General features: G+C 29.3%; 1 protein-coding gene across 1 annotated transcript; it reads right to left on the reverse strand.

Annotated features, from left to right (window-relative positions):
* Positions 1 to 1,081: 1,081 nt before the first annotated feature.
* On the reverse strand, positions 1,082 to 16,269 carry LOC113549271 (thiamine transporter 2-like). Its single transcript, XM_026950493.1, has 9 exons — positions 15,878 to 16,269; positions 10,657 to 10,827; positions 9,448 to 9,664; positions 8,475 to 8,638; positions 6,402 to 6,518; positions 5,279 to 5,381; positions 2,960 to 3,152; positions 2,242 to 2,374; positions 1,082 to 1,308 (listed from the first exon to the last, which is right to left on the reverse strand). The coding sequence occupies exons 1-9, from the start codon at positions 16,001 to 16,003 to the stop codon at positions 1,192 to 1,194; spliced, it is 1,341 nt and encodes a 446-aa protein (XP_026806294.1). The 5' UTR covers positions 16,004 to 16,269; the 3' UTR covers positions 1,082 to 1,191.
* Positions 16,270 to 19,425: the final 3,156 nt, after the last annotated feature.

The following is a 19,425-nucleotide window of genomic DNA, read 5'->3' on the forward strand; positions in this document are numbered from 1 at the left end:
GAACAGTTCCATACACAAACACACACCCGCACACATATAAACTCACTACACATTTCGATCATCGTGTACGTTGCGATATTGGATTTTGGAGTTTTCACCCGTAACATGTATTTTAATATTAAATCATAAAGCCAAACGGTTTGGCTGTTGTAACTATATACACGCGGGCTGACGGAGAAATAAGACCTACCGACCAATAAAATTCACCTTTTGGTACACATATTATTATTTATTACGTTACACGACTGCACGCGTTTATATATATAGTATATGTTATGTTCATACTTTTGTCAAAGCTGCACTGTTAGTGCTTTTGCATAATTATTATAACACTATAATAATGCATCATTAAATTATGTAGATTGGAGTTGAATTTGGGAGATAAGCGGGTCCGCGGGGACTAAAGTCACAAAGTTATGCTCCTATAGGAAAATAATACTGTTACATGTGTTATTATAATTAAATTAATTTAAATATAAATAAAGTATTCTCGTGGTCTCAAAGTGATATACATACCTACCTATACCGGACATAACGCGTCACAAAACATTGTAATTTGTTAGGTCTTCGAAGAGAAAATATTATTTTCGAAAAACAAACGTTGGCGCCCTGCGTGCAGATATACATAACGTTAACACACACACACACACATACACACATACACACTCGTCACTGTATGACCACATAACACGAAGGTTATAAATCATAATATTATGTAACGGTGTTTTAATATTCAGGTTTTTTTATCTGAACTCTAAGATATCGCTGCTTTGTACGAGTAGATGACATTTTAAAAATGACATTTCGTTCGATTGAAAGGAATTCGCACATAAATAAACTTTTTGTAATTAACTTTGTCCATACTGTCCACAATAATATAAGTAATTAACGTCAAACTATACTAAAATATTTATCGGGTAACCTCTAAAAGTCGTTAATTAACAGAAATAAAAGTAAATAATGGACGATTTTCATTTTAGGAATCAAGAGGAAGAATAGTTACTAGTTATTACGCATGGTAAACACCTAGTCCAACATCATAGCCGTTGTATTCGAGTCTAATATTTATTACAATTAATTAATGAATAAATAAATAAATCATTAGTGCCACGCTTTGTCGTCGTAGTTTGGAGTGTCGCTGATGATGGATAGTATTGTTTATAAGCAATTGTGCTCACCCAATTAATACTGTCAAGGCAGCCGACTATAATAACGTCTAGCCGAGGCCTTGTCTTTAGCGGTAAGAATGACCGCAGCGCACCCGTACACGACTCCGAGGATAATGAACGTACTGCTGTACACCAAAAACTGAAACATGCAAATCGTTTATGGAATTAATTTAAACAACGCGAAAAAACAATACCTGATATAGGTAAGTCAATATGTCAGCGTGGGCGTTAACCGTTACTAACTGTTTGAAGTAAAAAGTCGGTATGCGTCGTTGACTTGACTCGATTAAAATAAATAATTTGAAATGTCTTGAATAATAAATATTAAATAAATTGTTTTATTCAACTGTGCTTTTCATAATGCACTTATATTCATCCTATTTAAACTTAAATGTTATATTATTATGAGACGTGAATCTAGCCCATGAGTAAGGAGGTAGTTAGGAGTTAAAATCACCTATCTCCCGTTGTCTTTTTTGCATATAGGTCGTCAACAGCTATACGGTGTATTTTATCGAATTAAAAGGGAACTTACTCCTACAAGAATTTTTGAAGTATAATGTGTGATTAAAAAAACTATAATTGATAAATACTTTTCATATACTTGAAAATTTAGTAAAAATATAATACTTTTCTTTTAATAATATTTTTTTTTCATAATACCAAATACCTTCCATACAGAAATTCTTCACACGGTCCTGACCTACATTATATAATTATATTTAATATTTATAAATAATATACTCTAAGATTCAATTGCCGCGAGTTATTTTTATAAACAAAAATACAAACATATCTTGTACACGGATCGTAGAAACCCTATCAGAATATAGGTATAGCAATGGCGATTGTTATGAAATGTATTGTATAGATCACAGTGACATTATAATAATACAACTGTTTGAACTGTTATGATATTGTTTATTCACTACGTGAAGTATAAAAAATGCGTCTACTTTCACAATATACGAGCTTTAAATACCAAAAGTTGTTTTATCCTATGTGTTTAATATAATATATATATAATATATATATGTGTATGCAAAAATTTCAATATAAAGTAACATCTTACCCGAAATGGCAGGGACGTCTCGATGCGCACAAGGAGTGACGACAAGCACGTGGACAGAACGATGCCCAAGAAAGCGTTGAATCCCAACACTGAGGTATAGAAATCGTGTTTTAGTTGTTTGGCAATTTGTGACCTAAAATGAAAAGCGGGTAAACTCGTATACGATAATACTGATAAATTATACATAGTACATAATAAATAAAGAAGTGTTGAACTGTTATAATTGTTATAAATAATACCTAAGTAATAGTACAATAAGTCAATTTGAAGAAATGTACACACATCATTTAGATTAATTTGACGAGAGACACTATCCGCCATTTGAACCTTTTAGAATTTGATTTGATTAATTTAAATTAAAAGATCACGGCACCCACTTCTTTTGAGATGACGAAATTAGCTGCCAGGGAGTGTGTGCAAGGATAAGTAGGAAATGAGAGGATTTGGGTGGTGTTGAAATTTGAGTGAAATTTTTTTATTACATTTTTTTTTAGCCAGTTGACCGACTTTATTAATTTTTAATTCATCGTGTAGTTAAATTTGTTTGTTAGATACTAGTGAGCCGAAGCTTTGAGACGGAAAAATAAATTAAAAGGCTTGAATAATGAATACAGTATGAGTTTGAGACGGTTTGGCGTAGTCCAACGAATATTTAACACTCCTAAGTGTGTGGCCTTCCACAGAATAATACCCATAATGTCTTATAATATATACTCACATAGCAATGACGAAGACGGATTGTACTACCGTGTCGAAGCAGATGTACATGAAGTACACGACAAAGATGTTCGTGGAATAGTAGCCTAAGGACAGCAGTAGCGCGAGCACCAGAGAACTGAAAGTCAAGAATGTGAATCCGTGATAACTCCAGTTCACGTTTACCTTGCCGATTTGATAAGCACTAATCGCAGCTATAATATATGCGTATACACAATATAATATCATTAGTATATTAAATTTTTTCTGTTTGACACAATCTTTAATATGGACAACCGTATAGATTTATGACATTCCTAATTTTTTGAGGAGGAGGAGTGGTCTTTCATTAGACAGTTTTCTGTTCAGAGGGAGATGACGCAAAAGATCGGGTCCGGCAACGGTGCATATTGGAAGGTTAGATTTATAGGTATAGAATGTATACTAATTCAACTACTATTTGTATACTATAAGTACATAGATAATATAACACGGGAACATGGGTAAAAATTAGCAATTCACTGTACACAGCAGGTACACATATTATAATATGTATGTATAAAAACGTAAATGGGTAAAATACGCGGTGTAAAAAGACTATAATTATATTATGCGTTCACCATTTGATCGCCAAAGGTCTATAAAAAGTAGGTCTATTTCCATGCTTTTTTGTAGGTCTCTAAGAACACGGTAGAAAACTATAAAACCTTATTTTCTGATGTCTGTCAAAAGTTTTGATGAACTATTTATGTAAATTCGAATTAAGTTTAAGTTGTTTACATTGTACCTACCCGCAGAGTACCGATAACCCAGCAGATCGATTATGTGTAGTTCTCTTTACGAGAAATTTACGGGAAAACAATTGTTTTAATAAATAACATTTTCTAGTTTTCTACTGTTTGTCAAACAGTGATATTCGATTTGATATGCGAATATACAATATAATCGTGAATTATTATATTATTATGTACCTACTGTTATTACTGGTGCACGAATTGTGTATAATAATATTAATTCATAATGTCATACACTCCGCAATTATTACATCACTCTGTCTCTCAATTGAGCGGAAGACGAACCAGCGGCTGTATACATATTTCAATAGTTGTGCCGATCGGTGCACACAAACACACACATAACCATAATTGATTTTGATACTTGTACATTTTCCATAACATATCATATTGTGCATAATGTTACTATTAATTATTCTGGTCGTTGGACCGTGATGCGACTCTATTGCCGGGTAGCATAAACGATCACTAAACATCTAGTGAAACCATTGTGAGCTGTAATAATGGTCCCCTAAACATTAACAGTCCCTCAACAATTTATGCGATGAATAAATTAACGCAATAAACAATTGCGCGCAGCGCAGCGGCTCTATTATTATGACCAATACAATACCTGCTGTTCCTTATTTGTGTTTGTGTTTAACAGTATATAGTTCGAAAATAGCTTATCAACTACCGCACACTACAGCTCTGTATAATACTAGTCGAATTGTATTATATCATTAGTTCGGCATGAATAGTCGGACCAATTATTATTATATTGATATATTTACAAGTGTGTAAACGGAGTATTACATAATATGTTTTGTACACAAGTGCAAATTAATTAAATTTTGTCTCCCATGACGGTGTTTTCATAAGAATTTATTTATTTGTCGGCCAGTAACTGATCTTGAACCTTATCTTTTTTTAACCTGTTGACGCTAACCGTAACGTACGTTACTTTCTCCCATTTTCCGCTCAATTTGAATTTTTTAATTGTTTCGCGCCAATAATTTGTGCTCGATTCTAGCTAATTCCTGACCATAGATGTTTATAATTAACTCCTGATATACACATGTCGTCCAATGAGAAAGTTCAACGATTCCGGGTTGGGCTGGACCTTGGTATGGTAACTTTACTCTGCGTTGAGTTCATTCATACGAATTCAGCAATAATGTTCGTACGAAAATATTCGAAAAATTCAGATTTTGGGTAAAGTAAGGACTACTAGTAAATCCACCTCTTATAATATAGATTTTAGGTAATCCGCGGGTTCACCATAGTCTTTTTACACGAATTTTTTTATCTATATTGATTTTTCATTGTATGCTTATATTTTATATGTATATATATATATTTCTGTATAAAATGACACAGGAATTTGTAATATTTTTGTAATATTCGCTTCGTTAACGGTATTTCCGAGTTACGCAATGCGTAATTTTTTTAGTCGTTATATTATGTATTTTTAGCTATATTATACCATATTATATTATATATTTTAGACAATTTCGTTTAAATGAAAAAAAAAAAATGAATATGGTAATTATACTCAATATACTCACCACACATAGTGGCCAAAGAATCGACCAAACCATTCAGCAACGCGTGCTTATCATCCGATACGTCTACGATGTATGTATACAAAATATTTACGTATAAATTCGTCTGCGGGAAAAGCAAAAAAATAAAATAAAATTACATAGAACAATAATTAAAGTAATTAATAGTATCTACATACATATTATAATATTAATATATATCTTACAGCGTGTTCAAAAGGCTTGTAATTGCATGTCTGTTTTCGACCTTTTTCAACACTCAGTGCATATGTTTATGACTTATGAGTGTGACATATTTAACATTTTAATGAATATTAAAATATATTTCAAGTATTTATTTATATATTTTATAATTATATGGAGTTATGACTTATAACTATAATATGGTCATTAATCGGACTGACTAACTGACTTAACATTTTTAACTGTTTAACTTATTATATAACTGTAATGTAATGTACTCCAGTATTCAATAAAATAAATATTATTTGATTTTTCTTTATTAAATAAGTAGTATGTTAATAATATACTATGTGCTTATTGCCTATAAATATATTACCTATACAAAGTTCAATATTCTCTACATTTAAAATTCATATTTTTTCAAATTGAAAAACAAACTTATAAACGTTATAGGCTATAATTTGAAAGATAATTATTGTAACGGCTTAGGTAATTATAGAATATTACATATTATACATTATGTTGATTGTAAAATAACTATGCAGTTTTTATAGTTTAGTTGTTTGGAAATTGTATGGCATAGTATGATCATTGATGTAATTTTCCGCATCGATTTAAATAAAATATCTTTTATTTTTCTTAATATTTTTTTAAAAATATAAAATGAATATATTACTATGTAATTAAAATAATATATTTGAAAATTAACTCGTGAACCATTTACTCAACATGCAATATTTGAATTTTATATCTAATATATTGTGTATTTGTGTATACAATACTTTTACCAAATTCATACAATAATATTAAATTTTAAAACTAAATATGAATATTCAATTTTTTTTTCATGAGTGTGGAGTAAGTATTAAAAGAAAAAGAAGAAGATATTATTATTATGAAATGATATAAATTTATATTTATGACATAAGAATATTGTGTATACTTGCGTGAATCCGGCCATAGCTACGACGTACCAAATAGACCACATCAAAACCGTTCGGTCCGCGTACGAATGTCTAAAGTCGCAGAAGCGGTTGACGAAAACCGTAGACGGTACTACCTGAAGTATACAAATAAATAAAATAAATAATAGTCGTATATTATGATATTCGTGGCTAAGTATTTGACAAAGAAACGGTTCTTAACAATGTTATATATTAATGATCTACCAAAATTAATAGTAATCTATATTATACTTCATAAGTTGTTTGAATATATCAAAATATAAATTATATTTATATGATATATATTACACGAAAAATGTTCGATATAATATAACTTCAGCGAAAATTTAGTAATTTATCTTTCAAAAAATATTATAAGTAGTAAATACTTATAATATAATATCTATATTATTAATCAATTACCAATTTGAAAAAAAAATTAGCTTTTTTATACTTATTGTATAATATTTACAATATAATAATGGTGAAAAAAAAAGAGATTTGAAGAAAAATTAATTAATTTTTAGTTTTTACCTTGTAGAGTAGTTTAAACTTGTCAAACTATTATTATAACGTTATATAGATTATAGTAACAGTTATGGGCATAAAATATGTATAAACAACGTGGGCACGTGGTGTTATAAGGTTTTATTATTATCATGTATTAATTTAATTACTATGTTTGTACGATATATACGATTTGAAGTACAGAGAATTCAAATAAAAACTTTTAATTTGCGTATTTAGTGTTTAGGTTGGGTTATTAACCCTGGTGGCCTGATTGTTATATCTTATTTCAAGTGTTTGTTATTTCATAGTTCTGAATTATTAATTCTTTTTTCTATAATTTATAGTTGCTTATGACTACCTGCAAAAAAATAAATGTACATAATGCCCAATCAGTAGAAATTGTATACATCAAAATATTTTAATTGGTAGATCCATTTTTTTGATAGATCGCATGCAACACTAATACAAAAAAATAAACGATCGTTCAAGTATTAATTATTAATTATTATATCAGTAAGTATTATTCTGTACTTTATAAATTCAAATAAAATAAATAAACGTTAAATCTGTCTATTTCTGTAAGTACTATAATATATGGGCCATTGTAATAACATAATAATAGATTTAAATGCATTTCATCATTATAATTTCTAGGTTATATACAAACTATATTCATCAGTTTATTTTTAGATTTTTTTTTTGTCTAATGGGGCCTGCTTCTAGTATCTTTATGGATATATGTTATACAGTATACGCCATACAGTAGATATGTTGACGGCGTGACTACATTAATTATTGGGACTACGAGTGCATATAAGTATGTATACTATTCAAAAGTGTTTCAGAGTTAAATTATAAGGGTTAACAGTATATTATTACACTTTTACGCCCATATTTTTATAAAGTTATTTTTTTTTTTAATTGTCCAAGTTTTTATTTTTTCCCTCGCGTTTTTAAATTTTAAAATTATAGAATAAGCTTTTTTAAATGTACTTATGTGCTACGAAAATTAAATTACTAAAGTTTTATTTAAAATCACTCAATAAGAGGAGCTACCTATGGATTCTATAAATTTCCAAAAATTTATATTTATGTTTTGAATAAATTCTTAACAATAAGTAGGTATTTACTAGCTAACAATTATAATATAATTCATTTTCATAATATTATTATGTTTAATTAAAATAATTAATTATATATTAATGATTAATAAAATCTAATTTACATATTTAATGAAACCTTCAAATATCGGACATTTTCGATCACTGCAATTTTGTATGCTATTTGAAAGTGTCTGTTATTTAGAGGTGTTTGTTAAAGTAGGTATCACTGCACGGTGCATGTATATACAAAAATAAAAAAAATGAATAAAACGTATTTGCCAGTGATTTTTAAAATATTGTCTATAAAAACGTGAGCTAGAGAAAGCGATTTTTTTGGGAGGGCTGAGAAAACTACTAATCCTGATATTGGTTCTGCGCGAAAATCGAATGGTCGTTTCGGACAAAAACTTTACCGCCCCGGCTAGACGACGCCATATGAAAATGCCATCGAGTGCTCACGTTTGACGTGTCGGATTTTCTGGTCGACGAGTAGTCGGGTATGCTTGGGTCTTGAATTGCCGTATTTGAGAAATCATCTTCGCCGACGTCATCCACCTGAATGGACGTTTTGCTGTTTCCGACGGACGGCAAGAAGCACGCCCATACAGTTGCGAATGTCACGACTGAAAAACAATAATGCACCAATTACGTCTGTATCACTATACAACTATATGATATAACAGAAACACAGCCGATGAGTAATTCAGTGGCGTCACTAGGAATGTTTTGTGTGTTTGTTTAGGAAAGGGGGAGAGATGATATGTTTATAATTCATATTTGTCACAAGCATTTGTATCTTATAATATTTATAAAAATGTATTCATATGTACGCAAAATATATATTTGTTATAATGATATGCATAAATGTATCATGTTTATCATAATAAATATATTATCGAAATTCGTTGGATAATCCTAAACATATGAATCATAACGCGATGACATGTTTATAAGCTTTATAATAAAAAAACAAGTGATCTAAAGTTTACATGACATGTACCAATTAATTTTTGTACTAAAATGATAAATAATATTAACTAAAAACAAGTTATCACAGTAAAAAAAATATTGTGGGGGCGATAATGTGATATATCATCCTCATTGCCTCCTGTAGTTACGCCACTGATGAGTATACTGTAATAATAATATAAGGGTGTGTGTGTGTGTGTGTGTGTGTTTGTTATTATTAGTGGTAATGTGTTTTAGAAATTAAGGTTAAAAATAGATAAAATACACGATGTATACGTTATTTTTTCGGTCTAAACATTTTGCTTATGCGTTTTCCTGTATGTTATCACGAAGAAAACCATATACGTATTCTGAAAATATGTGTTTGTAAGGTTATTTTTCCCTTGGGTCAGATCTACAATAGGACGTCGCTTGTGCGTCAGATACAAAAATACAAATAAATAAACCACTAGGAAAATCGTACAAGCGAGGCTGTAGTAAGGCAGGACGGAATAATTGCGATCGTTGAAGTAGACCGCCAGCTGACCCAGGAGGCCGGCCACGCACGTGCCGCTCAGCATCCCGGATTTAGCAAACCCCGTGGCTATCTGATAATGTTCTTTGTCTTCGATCTTGGAGTATAGGTAGCCGTAATACGCCATCTCGATGCACGCGAACAGCGAAAAGCAGACCTCCGTTACCTGTTTGACACACGCGCACACGAGACCGTATAGGAAGGGCATATAATACATCACACTAGAGAAGCACATGTTATGCATAAAATCGGAAAGCTTAATTGTGTTTAATATTTAGTTCTATAAAAAAAAATTGGTGATAACACTGCAGTGGACTGGGGGTGTTTCGGTATTTTTTTATGCACCAAAATCGTCTTACTATCGCACGACTTCTTTGTAAGGCCTTTTCAACAAATATCGCATTATTGTCGAGTATATTGATTTCGTTAACGTATTGGTTATAATATTATAATAAATGCGTGTCGAATCACCCGAATATCCGTCTCTAGAGCGTCACTGTATTTAGTACTATACAACACATATGCGACACGATAGCTTTCGGGCGGGTGACCGACCGAGTTCTTAGCGACGCAGCAATGTCTTTTATACGGAAATGTTCTAGAACTCTACAGTACCATACCCTACAGTAACAAGTATAAAACAAATTCCACAACCTAATGAGCTAAGTCGACAATGTTGAATTATGAAAAAAAAAAATGAAAAGTATAAGCTAGTGATAATTTAGCACACCCTCACCACTGCTATCGTGTTGAACCGGTCTCTGGTTTTAGTAGACAATTAGTTATTTTAAAATATTATAATATAATATTATAATTATATTATTGTACATCGCGATTCTTGAGAATAATAACAAAATGTTGTTTTATGTGAATCGATAGATGTTGATTGTTGGAATAAACTGCAGTGTATATATGAAGGTGGAAAAATTTCCCTAGGCTGTATCTCATATTTAGATTTCGGGGCGACAGTATATCCATAATAATATTATCGATTATATTTATTATATAATAATACAATTTAAAATTAAGGTCTGTCCAGTCCACCCGTGATTCTTCGTTTCAAACACTATATCATGCGCCTCTCGTTGTAATAAAATTCGAAATATAAGTACGTTAGGTGACATTTCAAATACATATTAATGTACTATACTATTATACCATTATTTGAAATGCGGTTGGCGAATCGATCAGATTGATGTATGCCACCATACCCAGCACACCGTTGAATATCATCACCGGCTTGTATCGCAAATAATCGGACAACAGGAACACCAAAAACGAACCAATCACTCCGAAGTATATCCTGATCGGCGTAAATACGTTGGAAACCTGTGTACAACGATAACATAACCGATATTACGACAATATAAATCCTCGGATTTGCTGGGGACTTATTCGAGTACTGTAGTGACAAAAATAAATAAAAACGCAATTCCAATCTCAACCATTTCGCTGTATTCGTCGATCGCGAAGCAATGCCGAATGGGGTGTATAAAAGATTACGACCGTATTAGATCGATGCTATAAAAACAAACCACCCCATCGTATCTTACATAATATATTACGTATACTATAATTGTTTTATGCGTCCGGATTGCGTGGATTTTTGATTTTTGAGCGAAGAAATAATATACATTATATAGCAACCCATCAATGTTATTGTTTGGTTTCTATGTAGCAGATCAAGTCATAAGAAGAAGTCGTACAAACATATGTCGTCTATGTCTTACACACGTGTAACATAAAAATTACGAATCACAGAATAAAAACCAAAACATAAAAGTCGAAGGAAAAAAAACTATGAAGATAAAATCCAAATTTTTATATTTTGCTATTATGTCATATTTTATTAGACATTATTTCTAATTTTCTATTTAAAATTTATATCGGTAATCTAACTTACTAGTTGCCCTGGTTAAATGCACGTATATTTATATCATGCAATTAATAAACGTTGGGTTAATAAATTAAATACAGGACATATAGATCAAAGCGTTTGCAGGAAAGTTTAGTAATATCATTGATCACAGAATAGCAGATTATTCTATAATCAATGGTAAAATATATTAAATGCAATTTTTTTGTTGAATTTCGAATAGTTTATATCAAATAAGGTTGATCAAATAAAAATTTTGTCATACGAATAAATATGCGTACGTGTCAACGTATAGATTAAAAAAAATATAGCTTAGTATAAAAACAAAACTATCGTCTTTGGATAAATATAGTTTTAATTATGATTGTTATTGGTTCAGATTTTTAATCAGTACTGATGTCTAATTAAATATAAAAATTTTATTTGTATTTTTATTGTTTTGTTTTTATTCTATTGACAAATCCGTGTACCGGGTTTTTACTACGGTCCATTTATAGTGGAAATTAAAGGAAATCTAGAGAAAAATTGTTGTGGAGATAATATGAACTGTTCTCGAGTGAAGAGTTTTTATCAATAAATAAATTTATTTTAAACGAGTTATTTGAATTTCAAAATTTAAATTATTCAAGTATTTATAATTAAATAAAAATATAAAAAAAATCTTTGTTGTAGTACACAGTCAATGTTTTCCTCTATAAATGTTATGATATGTAAATTGGTTCTAATGTTATTAATTAAAAATTAGCTTTAGTAATAATCCGGTGTGTAAATTCGTAATGTTACGTATGTGTAAGACAAACACAACACAGTGTGGTATGACATGAGACTATGTCGAGTACACTCGATTAATTTTTCAAAAATAACTTCGTATAGAAACTCAAAAATGATTTTGTATGTGAACGCGAGTACTGCATTACTGCCACAGCGATTTTTGTTAACATAAAATTCATAATATTATGATACTATAATATATGTTTATTTATTTATTTTTTGTTTACATAAAATAGAATTCAAGCGTCGAGCCGAAAACGGTACAAAACGTTTTACGAATACCAAATTTTGTGAATTAAAATATAAATAAATACGTTTATAATATCTGAACGTTAGTCATCGTTTTTTTTGTATGATATTATTCTGGTCCCGCTCTTACACAATATTTTGTAGTTTAAAAATAGCATAATACACTGACGCAATAACAATGGCTTTCGAAATCGCATTAACTATTCCGTTAGTTTCGTCACGAAAGTTTAATACTTCACACAATTCAATTTGTTATTTTCGCGATCCTATAGATGTTTCTTTTTTGTTGTTTCAATCCGCTTTCAATACACACATGATATCGATTTTTTAAAATTTAGAAAGAATGGATTCCTTTTTTTTTTCATTTTTCATTTTTCTTTTATTCCGTTCGATGATTGTGGCTTTGTTTATTTACATTACATAGAATTGATTTTACGAAAGTTATATTATATACGTGACTTTTGCTCGCTTTTTCCAAAACTGAAAATGGTTAATAATTCAGCTACGACACGTATGCGCCGAGAATAAAAAAAAAAAAAGGTCTTTGGGTTTGTTTGAGTTATCGATTCGACGAACACCCACAGAATAATAAAGACAATACAATGTATTAATAGAAACAAAAACGATTTTTAACAGCTACATGGAAAAGTACAATATTATTCAGTTGGGTAAATTCCACAGATTTTCGCGTAGTTGATTTTTAGGTCGAAATTATTATAACATGTAAATTTCAACGGTTTGATTTGTTGACCTGCAAAAATAAATGTAAGCTCCACCGCCCCGTCGGTACCAAATTAATATAAAATTCACCAATATTATAAAAAATATCAAATCCAAATTTTTATGCACAATTATCATTATACACAAGTACAAATGTATTACCTTAATGTAAAATGTATGTATAATAAAAAATTAATTAAAACTAGATTTTCCAACTATGATTAAGTACAAAATTCAGTTGAGAAAATTTAGTATTTTGCTTATACTTTTTATCAGAACAAAAAATTTACTTTATAAAGATATTACCTAATAACTACTAATTATCATAATCTACGCAATAATGATAAAAAATCATATTTGATATTGAATACTTGTTTAATTCATTTTAGAATTAAATGGAAAGAAAAATGTATGTCATTATGATAAAATTTAGTTTGAACGGCACGCATTAACTACATACAATTATCATGTATTATTTTAGTATATTATCATACATAAAAAAAAAACAACAATTATCTTTAATATTGTATTAAACAATTTTGAATCGTTATTATAGTGCGTACGCAGACATTAGATTGATGTTTTCGGGAAGAAGATCTATTATCCGCTAGCCTTGTCTAAAACTAGTTAAGTGTCCAATTATTTAATATTTTCATGGTTTAGGGAAATACAAACAATTGTATTTGGAAGGGCGAGAAATTGAAATTTCTGAGATGACTAAATTCTTATGTCCGACCCCCGTCTATGATCATGACAGTTCGATAGTATGTTACTACTTATTACTATATAATGGTAACTGATAGTCACTAGTCATTGATCACACTCTTATACCGAAAGTGGTATATAAGCATAAGGTTTTTTCCCCAGTTACCTATATGCTATATATTTCGAAATAAAATGTTAACGGTTAATTATTGGTTTACGCACGCATAATTGATTACTTGCAGCTATGGACTATTGACTAATAATAATAATAATAATAGGTATAAAATAAATAATATACTAATGTCTAAATATATAACAAGAGTGGCCGAATTTTTTTTATAAAGATTATTGTAAATACATTTTTTTCTCTCGAGGATCGAAGATATGTTATTTATATTTCTATTATTTATTTATGATTCGTATATACTTAATAACTAATAAGCAAACTTGTATAAATACTAATTTAAATGAATATTTAAATTGTTAATAATATTATATTTAAAAATCAATATTTACCGCGTATTGTACCAATATCTATGCCCTGTGTATGTATGTATTTAAGTAACATATTATATTAGGTCGAAATACAAATATTACGCACATTTTGAGTAGATACTACTCAGAGAGGTGTATGTAGTGGATACAATATTATTATTACGCAGGAAATATACACATTAAAATATAATGTCAGATAACTTCCACATCGTCGTTATTGTTGTGTAGACTGAACGTGTAATAATATATTATGTCAAAACAACAGATTGAACAAAGTACAGAAAAAAAAATACCCTACTCGGAGTAAATTGACGTATTACATGATATTTGCGCTAAGAAAAAAGTCATACTTAATAATAGAAATATGAATATGAAATTTCATCTCGAGAGAAATATATAAAGTTACTAAAACTTGAACTTTCGAGTTTCAAACAACTTTCGACTTTCGAGTTACTTTATTATAATATTGACTACACGATGATACTCGAATAATAATAATAATAATAGCGAATGATTTTCAGTGTACGGCACACTACATCACTACATAGTTTGTATTATTGCTATACCTATAATTTTAAATTTTATACTCATTTAGTATATATAATAATATTTATTAACAATTTTTATTTGTAAATTGAAATGGTGCTGCATCAAGCGTGTCACTGTTACACAACGAAGTCGGGCAAAGACAATAATTAAGATCTGTAGATATATATATATATGATATATAGTATATACTAAATTGATAATATTAATATCCATTCCGTATTATGGGTGAAATGTTCATAATATCAATCTGTATTATAGTCATGTCTTTAGTTATTCAGTGGAAGTTTACTCATTGAAGTGTAAAGTAATACTATTGATTATACTAATGATAGAACTTAGGTATTGAAATTCAGTCTTAGTGTATTTATAATTTATGATATCATTATCGCGTCGGACCATAACACAATGGACATCGCGGCGTTGCTGAACCATAGAAAATAATCACAGACAGACTCACCGAGTTACTGAGTTTAAGTCGACGGGCCAGGCTATATTATGGTAGTTTAAACATTAAATTGAATTATCAAACCCTATTTAACGGGTCTACCCGTCACTAGGCCAGATTATCTCAATAACGTATTTGTTTAATGCGACGATTGACTCTATTTTTATAAACTTATTGCAGCTATTGAAATTGAGCAAAGAGAATGAAAAATATGACTATGCGCTTAAAGTAAGCTTAAAAAGGTCTTGAAATAGGTAAATTATACAGCTGCAATAATTATGAGTTAATTAAATTAAAGTTACTTGAATTTTTCAACTTGTATTTGAATCGGTTTATCAAACTATTGAATGTACAATTTAGTATATTATATTATTAAACATTTTTTAATTATTTATTACACGACAAAAAATATTAAAAGGTAACATATACTTCAATCCTAAATTTTAAATTATTTTATAAAAGTAGAAAAGTATTTATATTTTTTACTTAACAAATGTCCTGTTATACTTGTGTACTTCAATACTTATGTGGACGTGTATGTACTAAAAGCCGTTTGCCTGTTTGTATACCTCGTTTAGTGATACGTTTACGGACGGTCCAGTTAAGTATGCCGTCAAAAACGAGTCCATCGGTCGTATTTCTACGGTGAATGTGAAAACTGTGACCATGACTGTTATTAATTTCCAATGATCCATGGTAGCGTCTATGCTTTTATCCGACTCGGAAGGCCAACGTTAAAACCACGCGCAAGCCCTTTTGAAAACGTTTAATTTATCTCGCACCAACGTCACGCCTGTTGCAGCACCTACTCTCGTAACATCGAATATTTCACAATTATTGAAAATGCGTGGTACGAGTAAAAAAAATAAATTGAGTTGTACACGGCACAAACCGATACCGTAGAATTTAAAGAATCTATATTGTTGTAAACAATAAAAATTTAAAACAAATCGCACGTACGGGCATAGGCATTGGCCGTTAACTGGTCGTTGCGCGGCAATAAAAGATCCGATATTATGCTTATTGTGTAATTCAAGCGAATGTGTATGACCTGTTGACCACTGTAATCCGTTAAATGCTCGGTTTTTTTTAAATATTTTTTTTTCCATCTTAGCAAAGTTGTGAATTAATACATAAGTGCAGTAAAAAAAAAAACAAAATACAAAAATCGTTCTTCTGAACGATTGAAGCGTTGTGAGACGTTTGATTTTCTCAATATCATATAATATTATATGGATATTAATAATTATGTGATTAGAATAATCGTTACGCAATGCGCACCGTGTTTGTATTGTGATTCAGTGACCAAAATGTATCATATTATGTCGGTGACTCGTCAAGAAATCTGGCTCAACTTGCGCCGAGAAAATCATTTTCGGTGGGTACTAATTCTTCTGTAGGTGCTTTAAAGGCCGTCGACCAGTTATATTTATTTATTTTTAAAAGGCTATGTGAGTATATAATGCTGCATCATAATTCATAATGATTTTAATTGTGCATTGGTTAATGGTAAAATGTGTGACATATTGTATCTATATTTTATTTTTTATAGCAAAAGCCATATAGATAAATTTAAAATATTAGTCGTGCTAAATGTATTTCAGAAGATTATTTTTTAGTAGTTATTTAATCTTAATATACAACAGTGTTACCCAAATAACAAAATTCGTCTGTAAAATATTTTTAATGGATCGTTGTTGATAAAATAATGACAAGAAAAATATTTTATTCATAAAAAAATAAAAAATAAATGTATAAAAATAATTTGATCTATTAATTAAATAATAATTCTTAATTTATGTACTAGTTCATAACTCTGCGTACAATGATAATGTGAAGCAAAATTAGTAAAAGAACACATAAGTGAGTATTCATTTTATTTTTTGTAACTTTTGTATTATTTTATTATAATAGTAGACAATTTGTAGTCTTATCCATAAATACGCTAAAAAAATAAAAACTACTAAAGACCTAAACTATTGCTTGTTAACTTAAGTATAATAACTTTTTAGAAAATGATTATCTAATGGGTAATGTTTATATATTTTATTGATTCGATAACAATATAAATATATAATTACGCATAATAAAAATAACGTATTTAATTGTAGGCAGTTCATGCGAATTTATTTCAGTAGGTATAGCTAATTAATTTGCAACACAAATTATATTTTTGTTTATTTTTTTTTCGTATTAAGTCGCCAATATTATTAATACATATATGTCTAGATGATATCTTTAAATATAATATATATCAAATAATATGATCAGCAATATCAATCTACTGTTATACAGACAAATAACCAATCGATCAACGAATTTGTAAGTATCTACTAATCTATTAAAATATTTTCATAAGCATATTACCGTTTCCTTAACTTTTTTTTAAGCTGGTGTTTTGGTGATGTCTTCTTTATGTAATAAAATATTCAGTTACTGTGCTCTGTCATAAATATTATATAGAACACGAAGAAAAGACCGGGAAAATTGTCTCGCCGTATAGTTGGTGTCCTCAACATTGGGTATAAATCACAGTAATGTATCTGATAAATTGATAAATCATTGCATACGAAAAACGTTTTTGAGTGGAACCAGCTTATATGTATAACTGAAGCAATTTTATTATATTGCTATTAATAGTTAGGTTTCCTTTTAATGATACGATAGGCTGAACTAATTTTTACTAAACACATATAACATATATTATAACATGTTAATTATTATACTATCATTTCACATATATAATGTATTATTTGTGTTTAACTAATAACAAATAAGCATATAAAATACAAACGTAAATATTAATGAAAATCAATGCATATTTTATTGTATGTATGAGTGCAAATAATAGTGTTTATTATAATATTTATTATTCATGGGTATGAGTGTCTAAAAAAAAAAAAAAATTGACGGAATAGAGTCTGTTGTGTCTCCGATTCTATATTCTATAATAAATTAAATAATATAATATCTTAAATATAATAGCTATCACTTAATACCATGTGACGTATTATTTTATAAGATAGATAATTTCATGAGGTTTAATCCTGAGTATTTTGATTAGATTGACAGTAATCCAGAGTTATAAGACTTATATACTATGTCATCGACTTAGCGATGCTCTTTTTTGTTTGTTTGACTTTTTCTTATCATAAAGTTTCTCACCAACTGTCATCATAATATGGTAATCTGGCAGCAGTTGTTGAGCCTTTAGTGTCAATGTTGAAGTTCTTGTTATAATTTTCCCAGTCCCAGTAAAGTCACTAGACAATTTATCATTCTCAGTATATATGAATAAATTCATTATATGATGTGACCAATAACTTATAATATATCTAATAATTTATTATACATTCATATTTATGTACTTTATTGTTACTTATGTATTCGATTATTCGTTTCGTATTTTTGTTTCTGTAATCTGATATTTTTTTACAAGACGCTGAATTTATGTCGTGAAGTAAACGTCATATCAGCATGCATTTTATCAGTATTGCTAACGCACAAAGTGGTATTTTTTATAGTTTAAAGCACGAGTTTATGTCCCATGGTTGTACCTCGGAAGAACGCGTATAAGCTATATAAGTTTTTATACTTAACCTGTAACATATTAGTAGTTGGAACATAGATTTGCAGGTTTTACAGTATATATATGTTGGATTACATAAAACATATATTAATTTAATGGCTCACTAAAATTGAATGGACTAATTATTATATTCCTCTAAATCATGTTTAAAGGTTATTAACGTATTGTCGATTCATTAAATATTTAGCGATTGTTTAATCCTACATAACAATTACATCTATTAAGTATCGTGACGATAGTTTCGTCAATATTTTATGTGTATTGTTCTATGTATGCAAATTATTGTAAGTAAAAACAATATAATATTTTAAAGATTAATCTTTCTAAAATTATGCAAGTTTTATTTTTGTTTGTATATTTGGACGTACATGTTATATACCTATATATTATAGCTATAGTCTTATATAGGTACGGTAGATATTTGTATGGTTTCTAAATTATGATATTATACGATATAATTTCCAAAAATGTATTTTAGTTTGTTTTGATTAGTACGTTTTTTAGGAATGGATACTAAACGCAACTAAC

The sequence above is a fragment of the Rhopalosiphum maidis genome, chromosome 1, assembly GCF_003676215.2.
Source record: "Rhopalosiphum maidis isolate BTI-1 chromosome 1, ASM367621v3, whole genome shotgun sequence".
Classification (NCBI taxonomy): Eukaryota; Metazoa; Arthropoda; class Insecta; order Hemiptera; family Aphididae; genus Rhopalosiphum; species Rhopalosiphum maidis.